Source organism: Neopsephotus bourkii, unplaced genomic scaffold, assembly GCF_033783945.1.
Source record: "Neopsephotus bourkii isolate Nb327-2 ecotype Australia unplaced genomic scaffold, CSIRO-AGI_Nbou_v1 NB_1542, whole genome shotgun sequence".
Taxonomy (NCBI): domain Eukaryota; kingdom Metazoa; phylum Chordata; class Aves; order Psittaciformes; family Psittacidae; genus Neopsephotus; species Neopsephotus bourkii.
The window spans coordinates 4,482,129-4,501,650 of record NW_026902018.1 but is presented as its reverse complement, the minus strand read 5'-3'; the positions used below and the strand labels follow the sequence as shown (position 1 = coordinate 4,501,650).

Below are 19,522 nucleotides of genomic sequence, written 5' to 3'. Positions count from 1 at the left end.
AATGTGGCTTGAGACATAGCTACAGGCCACACTGAGAAGCACAAAAGAAAGGAGAATGCATTGACCATAGGGAAGTCTCTTTGCTCTAATGCAACTGAGAAGTTTCTGTGCTACCACATAAGATAAAACAGCTTAAACATAAGTCAGAATATATTAACCTTTTGTTCAAAGTGATAGCAGAGACAAGGTTCTTAAATACCACACTGGAAGACATTAGGCAGCAGTGAGAAAGTCAGAAGTATTCAAGCAACGATTAAATATTTATCTAAAAGATTTTCAAGAACATGAATACCTATTTTATAGAACAGAAATGATTAAAAGATTGAAAATATTTATATTTTTGTAAGAATATATATAATACTCTTATTAATCTTACCACAATAAGAAATTCTTAGAAAAATTCTATTTGTTAAGTAAAGTTGATCAAAAGCCTCATTTGATTACATTTCTCTTAAAAAACAGATTCCTTATCAGTAATATTGAGAGCTCTTCCAATTACTTTTCCATGCAAAATGGTATTTCTGTTCTTCTGCCCATAAAACATCAGTAGTAGGTCAGACTGAACAGCAACTTTTTAATATCATTTGGGAATATTCTAAACAATGGAAGCTGCTGAGAGCACCTCCTGCTCCTCTGCTACCTCCTTACACTGGAAGAATTGTTCACCAGCTCTTACTTCTCCTGCCACCTTTAATCAGCTTTTTGTTCAGGACAAGCCTTCCCCTCTGGGACAGAGGAAAGCCACAGCAGCCTAGTTCCTTTCAGAAAGCCGCTGTCAAAAATCTTTTTTCCAGAGTAAAATGGTTTCAGCATCCGAATTCATCTCCTGCATACTTACTCATTCCTAAAAAAAAACCCAACACAAAACCACACAAAACCAAAACCCACATCACCACACCAAAACTGACAACCAACGAACCCAGAATTAGCAACTTCAGAAGGCATGACTTCCATTTGCAAGAACCGTATTTAGTCCTGCTATAGATTTCTTCATGTGTCTGCATATTCTAGTCTAGCTTACTAGTTTCACACAGTTTTTTGACCTGTGCATGCATCAAACAACAAAAGCTATTCCTGAAAACTACGTTAAACATGAACACAAGTAATATGATGTTAGTAGCAACACCTTAAAGATTATTAAGTATTTGCTCTTCACTTCGTAATGCTTTCCAAAAGCTGGTACTTAATATTTTTAGATTTCATACATGATTTTGCTTGCTGTACTACTGAACTGTTTTGGTTTTCCTTTGTTACTAATCCTGTCAAACCTCACAGGACTTTGGGTATTCAAGACCACTTCCTATTTTCTCATTTCATGGCACACAACTTTCTTCACTAAAGTTTGTCAAATGCTTTACAAGTTCTTCTGTTACCAGCTTCCAAGCTAGATGGTTTTAGTTAAGTGAATGTTATGGAAGAGATCTGCTCACTGGTTAGGAATAATGACGAGTGGTATGGCATTTCAGGAGTAAATTTCAGATCAACCTTTCGTTTTCTTACTCTCTAAATGTAAAGTAGCAACTCCACCAAATAATAGCAACCAGAAAAATTCAATCAGCCTCCATTTCAGGATGCAGTGTCTTTCTACATTCACAGCTAGAAGAATTATGTCAGATGTCTCTCATTACACCGAAAAAAATATGTACTGGGAATACATACTGAGGAAGTGTTCTAACATCCTGAAGAGGTTTTGGATTGCTATCCCAACAGCATAGAAAGCTCAGATGTATACCAAATTACACCTGTTATTAGGGATGAGAGGGGATTATAGAAGAATATAGTACCTTGTGCAGTAATGGTCTTATTTGCACACAGTGCTCTTAAAGAGTCATTTTCAACTTTGTATTGAATGACATAGGTAGTTGTTCCTCTGAAGTTTAAACCTCTTAATGTCCAAGCAGCATATTTTCTAAAAGGCTAAGCCATACTTGTCATGTATGCATCACAGCCCTAAAAGTTTATGATATTCCTTACTGTTAAAGGCATTCTACAAGGACAAATACAGAATTTGTTTTCAAGTAACTGATTTTCAATACAGTCATCAAGAGAGTTTCATATAAAGATGGCAATTTTTTATAAGAGAACATCATATTGCTTTGGTCTATTCCCCTTCTATGTGTGGATGTCCATATCAGAAGCATAAAAAATCTTCAGACCTGAGATAATATCTAAATTTGGAATTGATTGATCATTTTATGTATACTTATTATTTTACTGCTATTAACGTATTTTAGAAGATATATGCTTGGGTACAAGCCTTAAGACTGGAATCTTGATATAACACCATTTAAAGTTAAACTTTGGTAAGGGAATATATATTTTACATTCTTAAGTGAAAAAAAAGCAAGGCTAGAATTCCATTTGCAGAGCTGAAAGACTGCACACATGAATGCTGAAGTCATCCAGGCTTTGCTCCCACACAAACTTCACTATGAAATATCATGAAATGGAAAGCCTTCATAAAAAATGAGAGGACCTGAATGGTTTAGGTCAATCTTTCTTGCAGATTCCCAAGAGACCTATTTTGTCAGAAAGATGTTTGCTGCCATGTTTTATTTCCAGCAGTAACTCCAGGTGCTAAAAGGGCTATGTATTACATGTAGCACAATTTCCCCTCTGTTCTCACTGTTAGTATTGCAGAACAACAGCTACATGCCAGGCAGGAGTTTAAATAGTCTCAAAAAGCTGAAGTATCAGGAAAGGCAAATAAGCTCCTTAAGAATTTGTTTATTCAATAGAAAAATTCCTGACAGAAACAGGATTTCTGTTCAGAATTCATACAGTTAACATGTGACAAAGAGCTTTCCAGGTAAAGTATTATTAGATAATTGAGAGGTTCCATTGTGACCCCAAAGATTTGCATGAGGCCTGCTGCAGTCTGAACTATTTTTGATTTTTCATCTGCACCTTCCTTTTAACAAGTTACTCCACTACAAAAGAGCCTCAGAACTTCCTCAGATTTTATTTTTCCTTTCACCGCTAATAATGGCTATAAAAAAGTAGAAAAATTCTTTAAATCTGAGTCACCTGCAAGTAGCATTCACATTGATAAAGTTATTGAACTAGGAGTATTTTTAGAAAAAGCAGACATACCACCTTTGCTTGGTATCTCCTGCCCCATGTGAATCTGTTAACAACTACTGACCTCAGGAACTGTCAATCTTACATCCATGTTTAATTAATTTCATTACTTCATTATTTTATCTCTGAAGACCCTTTCTAATGGTCTAGAACCCTACTGCAGCTAAACACTGTAGAAGAAAATTGAAAACTCTTCATCAGGATGTATAGCAGCTATGAAACATCAAACTGCATGCATACAGATGGGGGACTTGCAAAGAAACTGCAAGTCTCCTTTTCAGGGTGAGAGGCAGGAATACTAACATGAGAGTACAGATTATTTAACATTCTCTAGCACACATTCATTTAAGGAGAAATTTAAATCAGCATGAGACACTCAGATATTAACAGGAAATTCCTAAGTGCAGGATGCAACATGTAAGAAGGGAGGGGGAAAAAAAAGAAAAATACAATTTTACATTATCAAAGGCCAGAGGTGACAGCTTAGTACGTAATAGAAGACAAAATGGGTCAGTAAGCTGCTAAGGACCGTGAAAACTAAGACAAGCAATTTGATGCAACAGAGAAGAAATCACAATGGGGATACAGAAAACAATGGCAACCTTCTCAGAGTGCTGGTCAGGAATAATGATCTTGCAATAAAGCAGTAGCATTCCAAAGGTATTGTACAAACCAATTTTGCAACCGTGTCACAAGAAGAGGCAGCTGTTACCTAGCTGAGTCATACGAAGTAGGTATGATGCATACAGAGATACAGCTCTATTTATCACATCTTAGGCAGAAGACAACGCATAATACTGTGGAAATGAAAACAGACTCAGATCATATTTGCAGATAACCTTAGATAAGCAAGAAAAATATTGTTATTGAGAATGACGAAAGCAAGCAAGCAAGGTGGAGGAAGAAAAAAGTGAATTCTATTTTTCACTATTTTGCTCTTTAGTAAGCAGCTAAATATTGAACAGATAATTCAAAATACTAGTTTGGCCAGACCTACAAACTGTTAGTGCAGGTGATTTTTGCCTCTGCAAATGAAATTATGCAGAATAAAGCATAGCAGGAGAAAGAAAAAAACACCCGAGGAAAAAAAAAATAAGAAGTCTTTCCTTTTCTCATTTATCTCCAGGCAGGACAAATTTTAACTTACTTTGTCTCTCAGAACCACAGACAAAGGGAAAAACTGTCCAGGCAACCGGTAATTTGGGCATTATTTTTGTCCTCCTTTCTGTACACTGGTGTCACTACAATAACCTTGCCCTGAACAGACTCCATGAGTTAGCAATATTCAGGACCTACCAGTATGCCAAACTAGCTCATTTTTCACTCAATTCTCACTGTATTTGTCAATTATTATTTTAATGCATCTTCAGTAGTGACAGAGCTCATGCATAGCATTTATCCATTTCTGTCAACAGGAAGCCCAGAAGTTCTCATGTTCATACAGACTGTTTGCTCAACTTGCACAGTTTATATATCACCCAGATTCTTACTCCGTCAAGCGGCAAGTTACAACTAGTTTTATTTAATAGTTGTTTTCAGCATAAAAATTACATCAGGTAGCATTTTGAACTCAGCAATGCTATTATTCATAGGGCTTTTCTCAGGAGTGGCAGTCTCAGTGTTGCAGTTCAACTGATGTACCTTCTCATAGTTCCGCTGTCAGAACTGCTTAATTCCATGCTGTGTATTCAGCACACCTAAAACATGCCACCTCTATATAGTAAAATTATGGATGTATGTTTGGATAAAACATAATAGCTAAAGAGAGACGGGCCAAAAGTAACCTGTTCTTTATGATTATACAGCCAGGTTCCCCCTGAAATGCTATTAGTATCCCTCTCCTTTTTGCAACGTAAGAGGGGGTTACAGGATGATGACTGTTCTCACCCATCTGTGTTGCAATTTCTCCACAGATCATGAGAATATGTGTGCAGAATTTAATTTCATATATGGTCAAATACTTGGACAGTGGTTGCATATACATAGAAGCTGAAGGATAAGAAAAGTCTGAATTTCAATGATGAGTACATTCTGTAAGCAGTAACACCAAGGAACATCAGCTTGTAGAAAAGGGATAAAAAGAGATCATAGGAGCTTAGCCCTCCAGGCTGTTAGAACACTATGTGTAAGTGGGCTTCAATGTCACTCTGAAATAACTCAGACACTTAATTCATTTGATTCTAAATACTGGAATCAAAATCAACATCCATAAGGATTTTGATTCCAGTATTTAGAATCAAATTTTGAATTCCCATTTGGGCTAATTCTTTTTGATTTTTAAATCTGAAAAGCATGGCAGGAAAAGTCTAAGGAATTGCAAGAAGCCCAACCAACTGCAAGTCAGGGTCTAGATACAAATAATAGATGTTTTTCCTAATATCTCTGAGAATTAACACAAATAATGCTTCTCTCATGTCAAGAGGAGGTCACTAAATAAATCAACTACAGAAATCTGTTACAATAGGAAGGCACTAATGCCAAGACAGGAATCTCCAAGTAATGAAGCCTAAGTCCATATGTAGGACAGTGAATGGTTAATTAGTTACCATAGTACAGGGAAGAAAATGGAAGTGCAGTGGATAAGCTCTAAAATCACTAAAGAAGATAAGAATAGAGAAATATTATATATGTGATAAGCTCTACCAACAAAAAAAGGGCCAATTTAAACAGTGCTGACAAGGATTATTGGAAATACGAGATCTTTGCCAAAATCATTTAACAGAGAATTTCATACTCATAGAATGGCCTGAGGCACATGGAGACAATGATGGAGACAAGATAGAAAGATGCAGACAAAGTCAACAAAGCTACTAAAAAATTAGGTAACTTTTTTTCTTAAAATTATTATTTCTGGTCTGATTATTTCTCATGACCCAGTGGAACTGCTTCTCAAAGTTGTCAGCTGCCTTCTAATACAAAAAAATCTTTGTAACAGATTCAGTACTCATAATGTATATTTCATTTGCAGTAAAAATCAAGTATTTTAGAAGAGTTTTATCAAAATTCAGCTTAGGTGCATGTTCTTGACCATAAGTGGCTTTTTGCCTTAAAGAATCATAGAAAGAAAATCCGAAAGGGATTCAAGCATTTAAGACAAGCTTGTAAAACGTAGGGAATATTTTTGGAAATGATTTTGTACTCTAATTGCATCTCAAACTTATCACTTAGCTCCCTCCTAATAAGAAAACTCTTTGTAAAAACTGCATTAGCAACCAAAAATACTGACAAAGAATTAGAAGTGAAGATGAGTTGAAATGATTTCACATCTCTGTACCAGTAACAATAACAGATACATAAGTGATACATAAAGAACTCCTTTCCTACATGCATGGGATGTGGATGGGATAGTTTCACTTGCTTTCTTCAGTGATGATCTAGTCTTACGCTGGTTTGGAGGGTAGGAGTTGCAGAAGGACATACTAGCATGTTACTCCAACACTATGTAAACTGTGAAAAATATGTTGGAAGTATCACCTATAAAAGTCTTTTCTTTAGCCACTTCCATTTCAAGGAGTTTCACCACCTCAATTGCTGTCAATTCCAATCACAAGAACTGTTGAATCCCCTGGGTCAACTGACATCTTAATCTGCACTGTGATTCTATGATAAATTATACTATATAAACAGCAGATTAGATAGAAGACACTGAAGTTGCTTCAGGTACTGATATAGTTCACCTTGCCTCAGGGATCTGTGAAAGGCATGTGATACATAAAATACAAGTAATTTCTGGGAGGACTTCACATTTAGCCATTGAAACCACTGAAGCCCTGCCAGTCATTATCAAAACCATCTATTCGGCATCTTTAAGGAGCACAGAAGCTCTCAAGAAACAACTTTTAGTAATATAATCAGGTATGCAACTAGTCCTGTACAAAATTCATGTAAGACAACTGAAGATACGTAAAGGAGTACAAGAAAAGTAGAAGCATTTTAAGGTTAACTTTCTGATTTTACAATATAGATCAATTCTTCCTAAAAAGCAGCTGTTTTCAAACATAAATACAGCACGTTTAGGAACTACTAGGTAACAGAATCATTATGTGTTCCTACCCACAAACCTCTCTCTTAAGCATCACGTTTTACAAAGCTGTCAAATAAATAAGTTCAAATGAAACCCTTTAAAGGTTAACTCAGGCAACCTAAATGCGATAGCAAATACATGGTTCCATATGCCTTAACATTCAGGTGTTTTTCCATAGTTACTGTATTTGTGTGCTGTGAAAAGCAGAAGCTAATAGCATTAAAGGGAATTAAACAGGAATAGTTATTCATTGCACCAGACAAATCAACCATATCAACAAAAAGTGGAAGAAAAATATAAATTTAAAATTTCCATACACATTAAAAACTTTTTTAAAATTAATTTAATATCAGATTCTTATTAAAGATCCTGGGGAAATAAATGGGGAGAAAACTGTTACTCAATACTATTTTAGCTTCAAAATTTCCCTACCCTTGCAAAATACGGTGTCCAAATACCTTCGTAGAGCAGGATGTTACTACTGTCTACACAGTAATAACACTACTCATCACTACACATACTAAGTGAAGTTTGGAGTAACAGTAACCAGATAAACATTTAGCAAAAAGGCACCCCCCCCCCCAAAAAAATACTGTAGTCATGAGAAGTCACCTCCATTTCCCGAAAGTATCATTAATCAAATAAATCTGTCCAGTGGAAAAAATTATCTGAATAAAGGAGTCTTAGTTTCTGGCTTTTTGCTATAGATTGGGGGCGAGGCAAAGGAAATCACATCTGGGGCTAAGAACTTGGGGATTACTGCCTTGGGAGGGTAGGAAGGTGGAGGGAAAAGAGGCCAAATACTGGGGAGGAGGAAAGGAAGAGAAGGCAAGAGAATAAGGAGCAGAAGGTGCGCTTACTGTTTGGTTATCTTCATACAGCTTCAAGTCATATCCACTCAGCTCCACACAGAAAATTATTGCTGTAACCCCCTCAAAACAGTGGATCCATTTTTTGCGTTCAGATCTCTGTCCACCCACATCCACCATTTTGAAAGTCAGCTCTTTGAAGGTGAACTTATTTTCTACAATCCCTGTGGTCATGTCCCGAGAACGCAGAATATCTTCCACTGTAGGGATGTAGTCCAGTGCTGCAATCCTTTCTAGGTCATTTAAGTAGTATGCAGCATTATCCTCTAGGTGGTACTCGTTGGAGCGGCAAAAACACTCCTGCACACCAGGGTCTGCCCAGAGCCGTTTCATGACTCCCAGGAGCTCAGGGGTAATCTCACCTTTGCTCTCAGCTGGGCCTGTCAGGGCAAAAAGCTGTACAGCATCATATGCTCTATCAGGATTGTGAAACTCTATCTTAAGGGTGGCTAGAGCCCGAATAATACGTGTGAGAGAGTCAATTGCATTATAGATAATCAGAGGTTTGTATTCCTTACAGGCCTCCAAGTTAAAGCCACCACTATGAATGATTTTCATCTGCTTTACAATAGTGCTCTTCCCAGAATTGCTGGTGCCCAGGAGCAGGAGCTTAATCTCTCTTCGCTGTCGCTGACTTTCAGAGCGCAGGTGGCGGTCAATCCTACGGGACCGCCGCGCTGCCTCTTTCTCCTCAGAGCTTTGCCGACATCCCATGGTATAGCAGGTGGTTACAGAGGGGGAGGCTTGGAGATTGTCTCACTCTGTTTGTGTCTCTGAAAAGGATCTGCGGTGCCTTTCAGTTCCCGTGCCAGGTACACCTTGAACAAGAAAAAAAAGTTGCTCTCCAGTACCTGATGGTCCGAGATGCCTGTACCACCTAATTCAGTCCCAGCAGGGGTGCAAACCCATGTAGATACGCAACCACAGAAATAGTCTCTTCAGCAGATCTCATGGCACTCCCCTTTCCAGCACATAAACAGTGGCACATTCCTGTTACTGAAGGCACACTTCCCTTTGCCACTGTTTGGCTAGATCCATGAAATACTCTTTTCTGTTCTGCATAATTATTTTGCTGCCTTCTGTCCAAAGGTAAGGAGCTGCACTTTCACCTTCTCTGCTCTAGCTCTTGTCTTTTGATTGTATTTTCTGGTTGCTGTGGTGATGCTGCTAGATAAAGCTGAAGTTCTTTTCAATGGCGCTGTACTTGTTTTGTTTCTCTTCCCCCACTTCTTCAGCTGATCCAGTTCAGCTCTGTAAATCAGTGCTTTCCACCTGCCAAACAATGAGAGAAGAAATGAATGAAATGAGAGGCTCCACTTACTTGCTGTGAACCACTCACTTTCTCCTCTTCTAGACTTCTAAACCTTTTAGTATCCCAATAATGGATCAGAAAATACAGATGGAAAAATATGTAGAGAAAAGCAAAAATCTAAAACCATAGCAAAAACGTAGGGACAGCTGAAGCTTGCAGACCTAAGAAAATGTGGTTTCTGAACAACAGTAAATCAAATCTCCTTTCCAGCCTTCTGAGTTTTATTATCTAAACCTACATGAAAACAAACAGTGCTGAGCTGTGCCCCAATTTCTCCCTCAGCAAGAGCTTATGGCAGTGCTTTTCCTGCACAGTCCTGTTCTGACTGGTTTTCCTGAAGTAGAAAATGAAACAGGCTCACAACTACTTTCCCCAGTCTCTATTTATGTCAGTATCTTGTACTCAGACAGATGTCCTCCTGAGTTTTCTTTCATCTGTTCTGAATGCATGGAACATTTAAATAACTAAATTAGGAAGCAAAAGGAGGTGATCAACTTTGCTTCATGATTTTGCAAAAGACAGAATTACTCATCTTTGCAGAATACAGTAAGAGATCATCTTTCCCCTTGGAGACCGGTACTATTCAACGTACTACGTGTATCCTGCTTAATCAATAAAGTGATGCATTACTACAACAAACTTTATAAGCTTCCTTCCATAGCCAAGTTAACTGTTATTAAGCCTCTTCTCTTCCAGTTTTAAAACAGGAAACTCTGAGGTACAGTAAAAGTGAAGACTGTAGTATACTTAATATATATATTTACTAGAAGTAAATAAAAGTGAGTAGTGTTTCATATGAAAAGTAGAGGAAATGCCATCCCAAGCAAGGGCTGACAACTTTGCAGTGACTGTTAGAGCAATTAATCTTTCCCAAATTAGGGGTTAAGCCTCCTATTTGGAACTCTGCAGAAGGCAACAGCAGGAAACAGTTACCTCTCACAGAGGGAAAACACATTACTAACAGCTGATTGGTGATAACATGCCTTTTTCCTAGGAAGGGCTTACTGCTCCCACTAAGCTTCGAGCACAGTGAGCACCAGAATCACAAATGTCATGGCTTCCACACTGTAAGCTGGCCCCAGCCCACTTTGGCACTTACCTTGCTGTCTGCTTACTTGTGCCTAGGGGGTTTTCAGTGAGTATTTTTACAAACTGAACTACACGCCACCGAGATACTCTCAGAGATAAGGTTGAGTTCAGAGCCTACTACAGAAATATGAATTCTACTATATTTTAATAAGACTGAATCTTCCAGATTTTATTTTCAAAGTTGCTGTAGAAGTCTTTGGAAGTTTTCTTGCATGAACTTCCTAGCATTTCAGTTTAGATGTCACAAAGCATTAAAATACGTATTGAAAAGGATGATTCCACACTAGTACGAAAGGGACAGAATGATCCAAGCCAGATGTTGAACAGAAGCTTTGGTGAGAAAAGAAATGGAACTATAGCTACTTGCAACCTCATATACGTTGCTTTCTTTCTTTCTTAAGAATCACAGCAGAAGTTTTAGTGAACAAAAGACATCTCAATGCTCCAAAAATACTAACCTGTAATCAACTATTTTAAACAAAGCACCGGATTCACCAATACGTATTTTTCCTTTCTCCACATCACCTACATCATAGGATATGAGTCACTTACGTAGACATACAGCAGGACATGGTGGTTCTCATTCTTACTTGGCCACACTGCTCCGGTTGAAAAATATGAACTTACGTTTACCTGACTTCTATTTTAATGTGTAACATATTCATAAATATGTATACATTTACTAGTAGATGTTTTGTAAAATACTGTTTTACTATTGAGAATTTCAACTCTTGCTTTTTGTCTTGCCAAAAATCCTTATCAGCCAGGGATTTCAGCAAGATCTTGCCTTGTCCTCCCAGTAGTTGTCACTATAGTAGAAATTAATTATAGTAGTCATTAATTATGTCAAATGATAGTTTTAGCTAACCTTTAAGTACAATTAACTGAGATATAGCACAGCATAAAGACTTCAAGATGAGAGCTTCTCACATATAGATAAGGAAGATTACATCAGCTGCAGTACTGAAGGTGGTTTAAATGGTTAAAAAAAAAAAAAAGAAACCTAAGTTTGTGAGTTCCAATCTCACATTTACAAGAAAAAACATTCTTAGAACATTTATTTGGGAGGGTAATAAATCATATATCTAGGATTTCATTCCTGAGGTAGTAGAAACAAGTGTAATGATCTCAATCTTTACTGTTTTGCAAGAGGTATTACTATTCTTCTGTTATGCATATATTCTTCATCACAGTGGGCTATCCTAATTTTAGTTTCTATACTTTGTATAGCTTTGTCTCTAAACATGCTTAAAAAGACTTACAGATCTCTTCTAATTTATGGTTGTCTGACAAGTAGAAAGGTAGAGTCTATCCATCTGCTTTCAAATCCAAGTCCCCACTGTTATGCATCTGGGGGATCTACAGTTCTGTAACAGCATCTTGGTATTAGGCAGGTTCTTGCAATACACTGAATCTCTTTTCAGCAGTTTCCAGTATCTAAATGTCAAGGTATCTGGGAACATGAAATGCACACATATGGAAGGACAAACAGTTTCAGCCATCACTGTTAATCCCTTAACATCAGAGAAAAAGGTGTTGTAACATCAGAAAAAAAGGACAGAGTCAATGGATGACAGTTCCACATACTCATTCCTGAAGTTTACTGGGATGTTAGCCTGGGACAGTTGAACTTGCAATCACTCACCCTGAGATACTTTTACTGATTCTATATTTATCTTTAAATCCCTTCCTAACTCTAACCCTGCTTAAGGGAGATACATAGTTGAACTAATGTAGACCTGGACTCATGACTACCACAGTGAGTCAGTATAGGCCAGGGCTGGTGCCAGTGCACTGAGGAGAGCTTTATATTTTAGTTAGAATAAGATGAATAGATGATTGTTGCAAACAACTGCAAAATTCCACAACTGGAACTCTGACCACAAAAAGGTGGTCAGAAAATCAGCTTATGAAGTATACTGATATACTTGGATATCCCACTCATTCTTGTCTTTCCTTAGGGTCCCAGAACACTGTAAACATAAGCATTTTCAGTACAGCAGCTTTTACTCAGTTCTGAAGATCTCCTGTACAGTATTTCAACTTCCCAACTTCTTGCTCCTATTTAAACCCGTCTTCTCACTATGTTCTTTGAATGTCCATGCTCCAACTCCTGTAAAGTCACCCCAAATCCACAGGCATGAAATTAAGTAACTCAAACAGGACTTCTGCAGCGACCAATTCTAAAAACTAACCACAACAGTGTTACTTTCAGTTGTTCTGAACTAGTTATCCAGTCAGTACATCAAGTCACCTCTACATGGCAGTATTGAGTGCTTATCTGTTGTCTTTGCCAGTAGGGACCACAATGAACAGGCTTGTAATGTAAGCACTTTGGACACCTGAAATATAAAAATGCCTGAATCCTTTGCCCCAAATGCTAATACCTGGTCTAAAATTCTACAAGAAGAGTCTTAATAGCAGCTACACTTATCTTTCCTTTTGCACATCAGAAGGACATTAGCACAGGAAGAACAGATTAATCAGCAGAAAGTTAACAGCATACACTTTAATAGAAGGGTAATCAGCACAGATTTAATACATCAAAGATGTGGGAAGGAAAACCCTCCAAAACGAAGAGTTACGCTTTCTTCAAATAACTAGCTTTTTCCAGTGGTCATAGAATATGAAAAACAAAAGTTGAGGAAGCTGTTTCTTACTGAGTAGCTTTCCAGGCACACAGAGTGAATGGGATTACTATATTGGATGTCAGGCCAAATTCTTGTTTTCATGGCATAAAAATTAGATTGGGCTCCATTAATCATGTTTATTCTGACATGTTCAGAACATTTAAGTCCTCATCATTATCTAATGACATGACATTCACTGTCATGTCATTAAGACCCAGCTGAATTCTTTGTGACATTTTCTACGCATGTCTGTGATTAAAGATGAACAATTTTGCACGCAGCCCATATGGGACTCCCCCTCCTCTCTTTAGTCAAGCTTCATCCTGGGAAAACAAAAAGGCTCACTAGAAACAAGCAGCAAGAGGATACGTATTCCTCCCAAAATGCAACAGCACTCCTGATAAATCTGGAGACTTTATGTCCATATAAATAGAATTTTTATTAAACTTTGTTATAGGCCTCAACAATCACTTATGACAAACAGTTGGGTAGAAAGACACTTTCAAGAAAAAAATAACTCTTTTCAGACCGCTTGTACACTGTGTTTTGCTTCCTACTGCACATTTCCACAGACATTCAGGTGGATCATTCACATCCCACAGTGGTTTACCTATCAATTATTCTGCTTGTCATTCATTCCTATTGCATATTTTTATAACATAGTTGGATATCACTATTTCAAGTAGGAATACAATGGAGCAACTATATTATTGCTTTGTAACGCATAGTAATAGATACTATTTCCCAACAGTTCACAACAGTAAGAAAATTGATTTATTTAGGTTTTTCCACATACACTAAGAAGCATCTTCCATGTTCACAGTCACTGCTTTTTAAAGTTAAGAAAAAGAATAACTTTATGAGCCAGGACAGTAATGCAGTAGCAGTAACATGATACTTTGTATAGATCAACTTCCTCTCACCAGGTTTACTTTTCCTCAGAACGTACTCTGAAAACAAGACAGTCTCGAATTTGTTCTGAAGGGTTTTTTAGATCAGTTTTTGTATTGAAACTGGAAGTGTCTTATGGCTGTAAGTTCCTAATCAGATAAAAGTATTTTCAGTTACCATAATGGAAAGTCCTATTGCTTCCTTGCACTGTGCACATTTCTCTCTAAACTTAGTTTAAACAACAAAAAAATCGTATTCTTTGAATGATCAGATTACACTGCATATGTAGAACTGGGTGCCCAGAGAAGCTGTGGCTGCCTCATCCCTGCCAGCGTTCAAGGCCAGGGTGGACAGGGCTTGGAGCAACCTGCTCCAGTGGAAGGTGTCCATGCCCATGACAGGGAGCTGGAACTAGACAAGCTTTAAGGTCCCTTCCAGTGCATTCTGATTCTGTGCATATCTAAACCAATACACCTGCCTTCTGACAACTGAAGCTGCTCAAAATGTTACTATATTTGTTTAATCTGATGTTATATATGGGCTATCTTATAATGACTGAAATGGGTAGTTCTTCACACAAGATGAAATTAACATGCCCCATATCCTGAGCTTACAGTGATCGATTTCAATTACCAAAGATGTAATGCCAAAACAGTTTTTAGAGTGGGAAAAATATTTGAGAAAAATTCTGCACTGGTTTATTATATGACATTCTTCTGTCCATACTTATATAGCAAATAAAACCAGTCATTATTGTTGGTTTCATACCTAGTCTTGCTCTTTGTCCCTACCCATCACTTTTGTCTTGTTCAAACTGATCTCTGTGTTTGTAATCATAAACAGTTCTTTGCTCAGCATGTTCCCAAGTAACAGTGAGGGCAGGGAAGAAGAATGGCACTACGACACAGTTCATTTGTGCAAATTTTCCTAAGGAAGGATCTGAGTACCATATCTTGTTGCATTAGCTACTGGCACACTATCATGGCATGCCTTGAAAGATGTTTTCCCCTCCAAGATCTTACTGAAAGCAGCTGGCTTCTAAGCTCAGAATAAAGCTAAGGGCTGTTACCATCACAGTCAATGCAGGCTGTGCGTAAGGTACACTGCTAACAGCAGGAATTTCAGCTGGCATTATAGGCACAAAGCTATATTCTCCCTCAAATGCAAGCAGTACCAGTAGCCTAATAATTTAGCTTCATCACCCCAACATGCACATACAGAGCATTAGAGTCCAATCTTGTTCAGCTTTTTAAAGTATTTCCATCCTAGTAGCCAGATGTTATGTATACATTTTCCCCAATACTACCTAATTTAAGAAAGTAAAGTGAAGTTCAAACGATTGCAGCAAACTTTCCACAACAGTTTTAGCTACAGCTGCCAGGAACCTTGATTGATTCAGGACTGACACGCTATTCATTACTACAGAGCATATACTACCAGAGGAAGAAACCAAAACCATTCCCAAGCTATATTTTCCCAGGTTATTGATTCTGATCACTTCTTTCTCTTTACTTATCTGAAAGTCTGGAGGTGGTGAACCTGCCTGTTTGAGCACTTACCCATGCAAAAGCAAATACAAGCAAATCTAGCAAGAAGTAGCACAGCACACATCAGACTTACAGGTATAAGCTAATCTAATGTCATCCGTTTGTAGTAATTAGACACATCCACAGAGAATTCCAGTAGTTTAACAAAACCTTATTTCTGCAGGTTTAAACTTTCAATCACTTCTTACACAATTAAAAAAGGATAAGATGACATGAGGGAGTATGATGTAGCAGGAAATACCCAAGGTACTTTACTGAGGAAGAACTCAAGTGTCCCACTAAACAGGCTTTTTTTTTTTTTTAATCTCTTTTTGGAGCAGAACTGAGGCTAATAAGGAATGTGGAAATCAGTTCAGATTTTAGAATCCAGGAAAGCATCCAGAGAGTCCCAGATATGCATGCAGAATAAATGCAAGGTTGAAATACTTTCATGTATAGTAATTAAAAGTGCATTTATTACAGAAAAAAAAGTTGTTTTAAAACAACTCTGGCCAGAGACACTACCAACATTCTCTTTAGACAATCACTGAAATCTGAAATAAGAGGAAGAAAGGATGAATTTTTTTCCTAATGCGACCTCCTAGTTGATAATACAACTTGTTGTTGCTGTTGGCTGACAATATTACTGATGTTGCTGTTTTCCATTGCTTAAAGCCTTGGGAAAGTACTTAGGTTGAAAACCTCTCCAGCAGATATCCATCCCTGAATAAATGTCTGAGTACTTGGGCAAAACTAAATGGTTCACCCAGGCTAAAAGAAACTGAGAACTTTACTGCTGCATCTGCAAACTTTGAGCCAAGGATGCGAAATTCAACAGAAGAGGAGCTTTATGATGTGGATATGCATTTGCCATTCCCACAAAACAGGAAATTCAGTTAGAGTCTTTGGAAGATTTTAGGCTTAAACAGAGTAGAGAAAGATTCCATTTCAAGAAAGCACTTGCTAGACAAGGGCAATTGGACTTGCCTGGTCCACCTATGGATACATGGAAGAAAGTTTTACAAGGAAATAGTGGAGAACCCAGAGTAAACAACTTGCTCCTATTACATGTAGTCATAGACCTATCTATGTAATATAGATGTAACAGAATAATTTTCTGCAGTGAGATATTATATTCATAGGTTTAAAAAGCACATTCTTTTTTGTTGTTTGGAATCATTCAAGATACTTTAGCAGTACTGAAATACCACTTAGGGTAGTTAGTGGTTTCCCACTAGATTTTGAGCTTTAGTTAGTGGCATTAAAGTTTGCACCAGCTCAGGTGAGATTCAGACCACAGCAGAATACAGGAATCTATTAGTTCTTTTTCTTTAAACTATGCACACCCCACTTACTTTAGGAAGTTGGAAACATAAATCCTGTAAAGCATTAATACCCGAATACTTGGTAGATATTTAAATCATGACCTGCTTTAGCACCTCCACAAACTAGTGTGAAACAGTGAGAAGCAGCATCTACACAACCAGTACATAATACTGACTGATTCTTGAATAGAGCCAAAAATACAACAGTTCTATTCTGAGTTGTGTTGCTGAAAATCCAGAGTAGTGTCAGTGACTGCATATAGATTTGCCCATGCCTCACAGTGCTTTAACTAAGAGCAGGATCCACCACAGCAGTTGTTTCAGAGGTGACCTTCAGACTTCCATAAGAATGAAGTATTACAATAATATTACAGTGGGTGTGCAGAAAATCCTGGCTGCTAGACAAGGGTGAGGAGAAACATCACAGCCAGCATCTGCTTTAGGGACATACAAACATCAGACTCATTTAAAAATTTGTAATAAAGCAAGAAACAAAATGCAGGACCCACTCAGTGTTTTGTAAGCACCTCAGGTGATGACAGCAGGACAGGTTATGTCTTCATTAGACTTGCTGTTTAGCTTTTATCATTGGTGTTACTATAGTTCTTATGTTGGGTGTTCATGAGCTAAAACTCACATACCACAGGGCTGCCATTCCACGGGTCTTACTAAGATTAAGGAGATGATTAGGTAGAAAAGCTAGTAAACATGAGGTTTGGTTAAGAATTTAATGTTAAATTTCCTGTCACTCATTCAACCTTATTGCATACAATACCTTATGAAAGCATAAGGAAATTTGGGTAGTTATAGCCAAAGAAAGTTAAAGAGGGATTTGAAACAGGATAAAACTGTAGCTTTGTAAAAGGAAGTATCTCTTCCTGTGCATATAAGGTCACATTAGAAAACAAAAACATGCTTGGTTTAGACTGTTCCAGTGACAGGTATAAAGTAATCAGGGGTCAACATCAGAATCTCTGTAGTAAGAACCTGAGAGCCTGGGTACAGACAGCAGTGTCCTCGAGAAAAGAAGTCTGATTAATGTAATAGGGAAAAGCAGCCAGTGAAGATTCAGAGATTGAAGCTCGAGGCCAAACAAGAGGCAAGGAAAAGGTGCTCTGGTAAATGGGAACCATGGAAACAATAGACAGGTTTTATCTGTGATCATGTTTTATCTGTGATGAAAGCATCCTGGAGACTCTATACAGAAATAAATCACAGCAGTTCTGCTTATGCATTTTCTTAGGGGAAAGAACCAGAGGAGAGGCAAAAATTAAGGAAAAGAATGAGAAAGTCACTGAAGCTAGGCAAGATTTCTAGGGTAAACTGAAACAGTATATAAATACAGGAACTGAGAAACTTCTGTATTCATGAAAACAAGATGGAAAGGAAAGGAAGAAAGATGGAAAGTAGAGAAAGGAAAGATGAGCCGAGGAGAGCAGATGGGCACATCTTACTAGATCACATTGGCAGAAACCTATATAAAGAAGAAAAAATGCCAGTGGGAAAGGACTGACTCAGCTGTAAAGATGAGTCTGCACATATGGAATTTAATTACACTGGGGTGGGAGGGGTGTAAATTCATGGTGGAAGAAGTCATTCGGGTCATCAGATTTCCACCAGAATGGTTTTGCTAGAGAAACGACATAGCTGAGAGGGAATCAGGGCTGGAAGCTGGCAAGATAAACCTTGCAATGAGAGGCAGAGCAAAGGGTTTGGGAAAGAGTAAAGTAAAATACGGGAAATCATTTCACTAGAAGTAATGAACACTGAATTCACAGAAAGGCTGAGTGAGAGCATAGGAGGAATGGACTGGTGATGTGACAGTTAAAGTTGGGAACTAAGCAACAGAGAATGAGTAATGTTTCTCAGAACAAATCAAAAAGAACCCTGGTGAATGGAAAAACAGAAAAACAGACACAGGTTGAATGAGTATGAGGGAACAGTGAGTTATCAACATGAGGTAAAGTCAGAAAAGGAATCAGATTTGTGAGAAGAGAGAACAGCCTAAGGGAGTTCAGAGACAGCAGCTCAAAAAAAGCATAAGGGGAAAGAGCAACATGATGCAAGAAGAGCATTAAAGAGCCGGGCAAACAGAAAAGAGTAGCAGAGGAAAGCAGGACTGTGAAAGAATAAAGCTAATAATTCTCATGAAGGTCTAATTTAGGGAAGGGCAAAGAATCTTCAACAGGTTTGTCAGGTTTATCAGCCTCAAAACAAGACATAAACATGGATTAAAATGCTGTTCCTAGTACGAAAGAAAGAAAGGAAGAGTGTGGATAACAGCCTAAGAGGCAGGGCTATTACTGGGGATGACTTTGGTAGGTAGGCTAGAGAGCAATTTCCAGCCTTGGGCCACCTCTGAAATTAGCCACATGAACTGTGTCAGAAGGTATCTACATCAGAACTGTGAATTTCCTAGATTTCATCTTAACAACTCACATTAAACATGAGTTTATGCACAGAAAGGGAGATGAGAAGTGCACGAAGTATTAGATTGCAGCCCAGGGGAGGAGAAAAGATACTAAGAAAAAAAAAATCCCAAGAGGCTAAACAGAATCCACAGTGTTCTCTGAAATGTGTGACTCATGGGAGAGGACTTGTATGCTACCAAGCACAGATTACAGCTGCAGCCTACGCCTGGTCTCATTCTTATTCCTTTATGAAATTCAGAAGCTTTGACAGTCTTACGATCCTGCAGCATGCAAGAGCTTCAGCAGGTACATCTCAGCTGGCTGAGCCATTGTCGTAGTTACTCACTAATTCAAAGGAACTTTT

At 37.9% G+C, this 19,522-nt stretch overlaps 2 protein-coding genes across 4 annotated transcripts in view; one reads left to right on the top strand and one right to left on the bottom strand.

Annotated features, from left to right (window-relative positions):
- RSPH14 (radial spoke head 14 homolog) overlaps nucleotides 1–19,522 on the top strand; it is an 85,605-nt gene that overhangs the window by 36,875 nt on the left and 29,208 nt on the right. The gene's annotated exons all lie outside the window — the stretch shown is intronic.
- GNAZ (G protein subunit alpha z) overlaps nucleotides 1–19,522 on the bottom strand; it is a 57,695-nt gene that overhangs the window by 25,895 nt on the left and 12,278 nt on the right. Inside the window, exon 3 of the mRNA XM_061370672.1 lies at nucleotides 7,966–9,246. Coding sequence (XP_061226656.1) covers nucleotides 7,966–8,688 — 723 coding nt within the window. The 5' untranslated portion in view covers nucleotides 8,689–9,246. The remainder of the gene's footprint in view (nucleotides 1–7,965; nucleotides 9,247–19,522) is intronic.